The sequence below is a fragment of the Piliocolobus tephrosceles genome, chromosome 16 (genome assembly GCF_002776525.5).
Source record: "Piliocolobus tephrosceles isolate RC106 chromosome 16, ASM277652v3, whole genome shotgun sequence".
NCBI lineage: Eukaryota > Metazoa > Chordata > Mammalia > Primates > Cercopithecidae > Piliocolobus > Piliocolobus tephrosceles.
Genome location: NC_045449.1, coordinates 37,372,248 through 37,380,833, shown reverse-complemented (window position 1 = coordinate 37,380,833; position 8,586 = coordinate 37,372,248). Strand labels below are relative to the sequence as shown.

General features: G+C 46.7%; 1 protein-coding gene across 6 annotated transcripts in view; it reads right to left on the bottom strand.

Moving 5' to 3' along the window:
• Positions 1-8,586, bottom strand: part of C16H17orf67 (chromosome 16 C17orf67 homolog) — a 43,200-nt gene that overhangs the window by 1,503 nt on the left and 33,111 nt on the right. For 5 of the 6 annotated variants that reach the window (XM_023204560.1, XM_023204562.1, XM_023204563.1 and 2 more), the window contains one exon: positions 2,342-2,478. In XM_023204560.1, coding sequence (XP_023060328.1) covers positions 2,362-2,478 — 117 coding nt within the window. In that variant the 3' untranslated portion in view covers positions 2,342-2,361. Of the gene's footprint in view, positions 1-2,341; positions 2,479-8,586 lie in introns of those variants that run through there. The other variant, XR_002730060.1, reaches the window with a different exon arrangement.

Genomic DNA, 8,586 nt, shown 5'->3' with positions numbered 1-8,586 from the left:
TGGTGGTGATGGTGGTGACGGTGGTGGTGATGGTGGTGATGGTGGTGGTGATGGTGGTGATGGTGGTGGTGATGGTGGTAGTGGTGGTGGTGATGGTGGTGATGATGGTGGTGATGGTGGTGGTGATGGTGGTGACGGTGGTGGTGATGGTGGTGATGGTGGTGGTGATGGTGGTGGTGGTGGTGGTGATGGTGGTGATGGTGGTGGTGATGGTGATGATGATGGTGATGGTGCTGGGGGTGATGGTGATGATGGTGGTGATGGTGGTGATGATGGTGGTGGTGATGGTGATGGTGGTAGTGATGGTGATGATGGTGATAAAGAACAAGAAGGAGGAGGAGGAGAGGGGAAAAGGAGGAGACTAAGGAAGAGGAAAAGTAGACCAAGGAAGAAGAAACACCATCCAGCTGTCATTTTCTGAGCACTTCTTATGTGTGCCAGGGCAACACTAACTATTTTCCAGGCATTGACTTTTTAAATCCTAGAACCATAAGGAAGGAACCATTACTATCCTTACATTACAAATGAGGAAACTATTCAATCAGGTATTTTTTTTCTAAGGTTATTCGGTCAGTGACTGGAGGACTCATTATCTGAAGTCTGTCTGACTCCCAATTCCAAGTTGACACATTTCTCCAGCCACCGCTTCCTTGTATTTACGTAAGTGGGAGCTGCCTGGAGTGAGGCCTCTGTGGAACCCTGTGTTTGCAGGAGCTAGGCACCCAGGCTCACCAGCAGTGCCTGTTCTACCAAGAATCAGAGGCCTCAGTCACCCCTTAGAGGGTACTACTGTGGGGCTGAACCCAGAAACCTCTCCTTTAACTTCAACTGCACAACACTAATAAGTGCTTTAATTTTTAGAGTCACTTACTATGCACCAGGCTCCCTAGACATCATTATTACCCCAATTTACAGAGGCAGAAGCAAAGAGTCAGTGAGGTTAGGTGACTTGCCCAAGGGCACAGAGCTGGAAATCAGAAAGTCAAACTCAGCTCTGGCCAGTTCCAGAGCTTAAGCATCCAAATACTCCACAGTTCTGTTTTCTGGAAGAAGCCAAGTGAGGGCTTCCAGTGCTAGACAAAGGCCCCTGGTACAGGGGAGGCCAGCACCCTGGGAGTTGGGAGCCAAGCCCAGGCACACCAGAACCCTGACCTAGAATAGAGCTCCAGCAGCTGGAAGAATTAGAAGAGGGATGTAGCCCACTCCTACCCCTCAAAAGCAGAACTTCTATTCCACTGCCAGCAGGTGATCCTCTCACTATCTGTGAAAGCTTCCTCAGAGTGATTCCATGCCCACACACATACAGGACTGTGCAACACAGTCCACATAAAGCATGCAGATTTATGGTGGTCAGAAGCCTAGCATACCAACCACTGCTTAGCATGAGTTAGTAGCTTAATCATGCTCAGTTAGCTCCTCTTTAAAATGGGGTTAAAGTGCATACCCTGCAATGACACCAGGGTGTTAAAAGGATCATATGAGGCAATTTATGTTATATTATAAAGAGTGATTAATAGGAGTGGACCTGTGTCAATTCACAGTAGCACAAAATAAACAACAAAGGTATAAGATTATCTCACCACAAAGATAAACTACCTGATTATATCTTATTCTGCTTGGTCCATAAAACTTACAGAGGAGAAATGAAATTCACTGGGCTTACCCTCTGAAGGAACTTTTCTACCTTATCTAACAGGATTTGGAAAGGGGGGAAGACGATGAGGACAGACAGGGAGAAGCAAACGGCCTCATCTAGGCACAGAGGTACAGAGTTGGGGGCATGCAGGGTGTGGGGGGAAAGCTGGGCAGTCCCCTGCTGGTGGGCTGAAAACAGAAGCCCTGGGAAAGGGAAAGACAGAGGGTGGGCTGGGCAGATTGGCAGCCTTGAAGGCTGCAGGAAGGCAGTGGGGAACATGAGTGAGATCTGAGAAAGAAGTTGGTGATCCTGATGACAGTAGTGATGATTGTGGTAGATGTCACAGGTTGACTCCATGAATGCTGAGTCCTCCCGAAGAGACCCGAGTCTCAACAAAATACACTTCTCCAGATTTGGGGTCCAGAGAGAGGTTTTCTGCATGGCAAATAGGGTCACATCCCTCCTCATTTGGGATCACTTTGTGACTCAATAAAAGTTGGGCTCCCCTGTGTGTCCCCCAGCGCTCCTCTCAACCTGGCTCCCCACTATGTTTCCTGCCTCACTCTTGCTACCCCCACTCCAAACCCATAAACTGCTAACCAGCTGGCCCCCGGAGGTATGGTCCAGAAAGTCTCTCAGCCCATGCCATGCTATATCCCCCACCACTCCCTCAGACAGAGGCCTGGGAGAGAGAAGGAGACGTACCGAGGCTGGTCCTGATCCCCTTACACAGGATGAACCCTGTTCCTGTCACAGTGGGGTTTGCAGTGAGGGTTCAGCCAGTGCTCCAGGAACTGCTCCTCGGCACGATGCTCCAGGGCGAGCAGGTGGTGCATGTGTTCCTGTCAAAACAAACCACACTGAAGAAGGCTTCATCCACAGTGACAGCCGAGGGGTCAGCATGCATGGCATGGCTCTGGCCCCCTAGACAGGGCAGGATGGCAGGACAGGCAGGAAGGAGAAATCGACAGCCACACCCATGCCTCTCAGTAGGGAAGATCAGTCAGTATGACCCATCCGGTGGGCGAAATAAAGAAGTCTGACAATACTAAGTGCTGAGCGGGTGGATCTCCATGAAATCATGGAACAACCACTTCAGAAAACAACTGATTGCCTGTAATCTAGAAATTTCACTCCTACTTCAGTGGACCTCAAATTTTATCAGATACCAGAGTCACCTGGAGAGCTTATTACAACACAGATTGCTGGGCCTATCCTATAGTTTCTGACTCAGTGGGTCTTGGGTGGGACTTGAGAAGTTGCATTTCTTTTTTTTTTTTTTTGAGATGGAGTCTGGCTCCGTCGCCCAGGCTGGAGTGCAGTGGCCGGATCTCAGCTCACTGCAAGCTCCGCCTCCCGGGTTTACGCCATTCTCCTGCCTCAACCTCCCGAGTACCTGGGACTACAGGTGCCCGCCACCTCGCCAGGCTAGTTTTTTGTATTTTTTTAGTAGAGACGGGGTTTCACCGTGTTAGCCAGGATGGTCTCGATCTCCTGACCTCGTGATCCGCCCGTCTCGGCCTCCCAAAGTGCTGGGATTACAGGGTTGAGCCACCACGCCCAGCTGAGAAGTTGCATTTCTAACAAGTTCCTAGCTAATAGTTATATTGCTAGTTGCTCTGAGAACAAGAGAAACTCTTATATCAGGAGAGGTGTATAAAAATGTTTATAGCAGCAATAAATTTGTCATAGCAAAACACTGGAAACATGCCAAATAGACTCTTACAGGAGAATGAATCAATAAATTATGGTAGGGTTATGCCATGGAATATTACACAGCAGAGAACATAAATTAATTATACTGTAGCAATATACGATATACAACAACATAGGTGGGTCTTAGAAATAGCATATTGAGTGAAAAGTCCAAGTAACTACACTTATAGCATGACACTATTTTTATAAAGTTCAAATATGCATAACTAAATCATGTAATATATTACTTATGGCTATATGCATTTCTGATAAAATCATCTTTTTTAAAAGACAAGGGATAAGCAGAAGAAAGCTAGGGTTGCTATGCTAATATCAAACAAAAAGACTTTAAAATATAAAAAATGTTACTAGAAATAGAGAAGCATTTTGTAAAAACAGTCTGGCAGTTCCTTACAACATTAAACATAGAGTTACCATTTGTACTCCTGGCTAGCAACTGTACTTGTAGGTATATACCCAAGAGAAACAAAAAATGAATGTCCACACAAAAACTTGTACACAGATGTTCACACCAGCATCATTTGTCACAGCCAAAAACCAGAAGCAACCCAAATGTCCACCAACAAATGAATGGATAAATAAAATGTGCTACTTCCATATAATGGAATATTATTTGGCAATTAAAATGAAAAAAGCAGTGATCCCTGCTACAATATGGATGAACCTTGAGAACATTATGCTAAGTGACACAAGCCAGTCACAAAGGACCACACGGTGTACGATTCCGTTCATATGAAAGGTGGCCAGTCCTACACATCAATCTGTCCACAACAGAAAGCAGCTCCTTGCCCTGACTAGTCCTGCCCCTTACTGTGGCCAGCATCTCCATCTACTCAGAACCCACTCCAGAACACGAACTGTCATTGCCTCCTTCACCCTCAAACTCAACATAGGACTGAGCATTAGGACATTGAGGCTATCTCCTGAATAGTTCTCAGATGCCCTCCCTCATCTCTGCCACTTCCTTAGGTCAGGTCTTCACCATTGTCCACCAAGGCTGCCGCAGACTCCTGACCCCTCTGTCTGTCTCACCTATCTGTGTTGCATTCCTCCCACCCCATGCCTCCTCCCTCCTCCATCCCTGCTCCACTCTGACAGAGTGACCCAAAATGGTCAAAGGTGGCCCACCAGGGCCACCTTCCTCCTCAAAGACGTCACCAGTGCTGTCTGCCTGCAAGGAGTCAACGCCTGCCTCTACCCATGGGTTTTGTCTGTGGCTCTGGATAATGTACTTGCAAGCCAGCAGATGAGTGTAGCTTTGGGTAGGATTCCCCACCTTCCCCAACTCCTCACAACAGCAGGGAGTGACCCTGCCTTCCCACCTTGGTCTACAATTGTCATTGACAGCCTTTGTTAATCTCTATGCTTCTCAAGAACACAATTTCTCCCTGAAATGGTTGCCTGAAGAGACTTTAATGAAGGGATCATTCACAGCCATCTGAGTAGGGTTAAGGGAACTATCAAAGAATATTCTAGCACCCAGGGACTAGCAATACGGGGAAGCCATGACCATGCCTAAGTTTGCAGGGCCAAGGGTAAAGAACCCTTAGAGGAGTCATTAGGCCTGGGGCCAGGGGGGTGGGGCTGCTGTGGTCTTGGGGGCACAGCACAGCCTTTGCAAGGCAAGGAGGCAACAGGAAACAAACAGTCCGTCCTCTCCCTCCTTTTCCCCTCAGTCTCCTGCAGGGCCCAATCAGAAGCCAGCCGGCCAGGGAACCAAGGGATTCAGTCTACAGGGGTCAGTCTCCTTGAGCACATAGTGGGGCACAGCAGGGTGGAGGATGGACTGGGGTCAGGGCAGAGAAAACCCGCGTCAATGCCAGGATGATGAGGAGTGGCAGGTGTGCTACCACCAGAGAAGGGAGCAGACAGCACAAATAACAGAGAGCCATGGTAGGGCCTCTCTGCAACCTGCAGCTCATCAGCCTCTGAACACATCCATCCTTTGCATGAAATTTTTGTCTTTGCATCTCCTCTATCTCAGTTTGCTCATGTTCTGCCCTTTATCAACAGGAATGCCTTTGGGGCTGGCCTTCTCCTCCCAACGTGCCTTGGTCTTCCCCAAAGCCAGTTCAGGCTGTGAATTTTCTGTATATGGGTTACTCATGGCATTATGTCCTATAAGGGATGTATAAAACAGAAAAATGATAAATCAAAAGGACCTCTCTTAAATAAAAGAATAAAATGTGATTTCTCTTGTCTTAGTCAGTTATAAGGTCTCCTCCTTCCCTGTCCATCTTCTGGTGCAATCTCTGACCTACAAGAACTGCCTATCATACTGAAGGTGGTTCATCACATCTCTGCTTATGGCAACCACATCGCTAGTCAAGCAAGAAGCTTCAGCGCACTCCTCTTCCTTGCCCTCCCAGCATCCAAGCAGCCTAACTCTTGTGAATGCTCCTGGATCCCTTCTACCCAGCCCGACTGCCTCTGCCCAGCTTAGGCCCCAGCCTAGGCCCCAGCCCTGGGGCTAGACCCCTGCCACAACCTCTGCAGGCTCTTACTACCCCTTGTCTTACCTTCTTCCTCTCATGGAATTTTTTATTGTTTTGTTTTGTTTTCTTAATAGGCTTTATTTTTTAGAGCAGTTTTAGGTTCGCAGCGAAATTGAGCAGAAATATAGTGTTCCCATATATCCCGTCTTCACACAGGCACAGCCTCCCCCACTACCAACATCCTCCACCAGCATGGGATATTTGTTACAGTTGATGCACCTGCATTGACACATCACCATTACCAGTCCATAGTTGACATTAGGGCTCACTCTTGGTATTACACAAAAGCATGGCAGTTGGGCACCATGGCTCACATCTATAATCCCAGCAATTTGGGAGGCCGAGGTGGGCCGATCACTCGAGCTCTGGAGTTCGAGACAAGCCTGGGCAACATGGTGAAACCCTACCTCTACCAAAAATACAAAACAAATTAGCCAGATGTGGTGGTGCATGCCTGTAGTCCCAGCTACTCAGGAAACTGAGGTGGGAGGATCTCTTGAGCCCAGGAGGTAGAGGTTGCAGTGAGCTGAGTTTGCACCATGGCACTCCAGCCTGGGCGACAGTGCGAGCCTTTGTCTCAAAAATAAATAAATAAATAAAAATAAAAGCATGGCACCTACATCTGCTTCTGATAAGGACCTCAGGAAGCTTCCACTCATGGCAGAAGGTGAAGGGGAGCTGATATATGCAGATCACATGGCAAGATAGGAGGCAAGAAAGAGAGGAAGTGCCAGGCTCTTTGCAACAATCTGTTCTCATGGGAACTAAGAGTGAAAACTCCCTCATTACCACCATTCATGAGGGATCCACCTCCATGACTCAAACACCTCCCACAAGGCCCCACCTCCAACACTGGGGATCAAATTTCAACACGAGACTTGGTGGGGCCAAAAAAACCACATACAAACCCTAGCACTACCATTGCAATATCAGCAATATCACACGGAACTGTTTCACTGCCCTAAAAATCTGCTTTGCTCTGCCTGCTCATCTGCCCAACCCCTGGCAACCACTGATCTTTATACTGTCTCTATAGTTTTGCCTTTCTCAGAATGTCATGTAGTTAGAATGCCACTATACACCTAAGTGTATAGTGGCATCTCACTGGTGTTTTAAGTTGCATTTCCCTAATGATGTATGATGTTTCACATGCTTACTTGCCATCTGTATATCTTCTTCAGTAGATGTCCATTCAAGTCTTTTGTCAGAATGGGTTTTTAAAATATAAAAAACAAAAATAGGTTTATTGGTTTTTATTTTTATCACAACAGTGATACATATTACTTTCTTAAAGTCGTGTAAAAAAAAAAAAGAAAGTTATAAAAAGAGGCTGAAAAATCCCTCTTGATTTTTCTGTATCCTGTTGCAAAGTGACTTTTTTTTTTTTTTTTTTTTTTAGATGGAGTCTCACCTTGTCACCCAGGTTGGAGTGCAGTGGCACCATCTCAGCTCACTGCAAGCACCACCTCCTGGGTTCACGCCATTCTCTTGCCTCAGCTTCCTGAGTAGCTGGGACTACAGGCACCTGCCACCACACCTGGCTAATGTTTTGAATTTTTAGTAGAGATGGGGTTTCACCGTGTTAGCCAGGATGGTCTAGATCTCCTGACCTCATGATCCACCTGCCTTGGCCTCCCAAAGTGCTGGGATTACAGGCGTGAGCCGCTGCGCCCAGTCACAGAGTGATACATTTTTTTAATTTACCCACATTGCTTATTCACTTAAAATGCCTGCACGCCTCCCACTGGGCTCAGGAGAAAGTTCTGATTCCTTAATGTGGCTAAGGGCTTTCCATGACCCAGCTATACCCATCTCCTGAGCCTCTTCACTCACCATCAATACACTTGAACTTTGTTCTCCATCTTTCGCTGAACAGGCCATGCTTGCTGTTCTTTCTAAGGCTTCCAAAGCACCTGTTGTTTGCTCTGCCTAGAACACCCCTGTACCTTCTTATTTTCCCATCTCATCCTTACCTGACTTTTCAGGCCTCAGCTTAGATGTTACTTCCTCTAGGAAACCTTCTCAGATTCCCCGTGACCCCACTTCTCTGGGTCCCCAAAGCTCCATAGACTTTTCCCAGCGTAGCCCTCCCTGGTCATTCTGTGTGGCAGTGAGCTCTCCCTGAGAGTGGGGACTTTATTGACCTGCCTCATATTGTTTAGTGGAGGTGGTAGGTGGGTTGGCTCATATATTGGTATCAAAATTTGATGTTCCAGCTGGGTGTGGTGGAGCACACCTGTAGTCCTTGCTACTCAGGAGGCTAAGGTGAGAGGATTACTTAAGCCCAGGTGTTTGAGGTTTCAGTGAACTATGATGATGCCACTGCACTCCAGAGCAGGCAACAGAGCGAGACTCAAGCAAAACTCAAAACAAAAACAAAAAACTTGATGTTATTTTTTGTTCCCTCCAAAAGAGAATGGATAGAGAAGGGAATGATTTTTAACTTGGAGTGTGTTTTTGATATTGTCCTGAAGGAAATGTTGGTGCTGTAATTATAGGATGTGAACCATCGCAAAGTATGCATAGAACAGGTCCATACAAACTGCAGACCAATAATCAGAGAAGCGGCATTTCACCTTAGGAAAGAGTAGACATACTCAGTCGTACTTGTGATGTGATTAAATTGTTTTTGGCATGTATCAATATCATAAAAATTCTAAATCATAGAAACCTTCCTATGGCATTAAGAAAGCTTTAATGAAGGGTCCACTTTAGAACTCTAAGTTTTTAAGTTTTTAG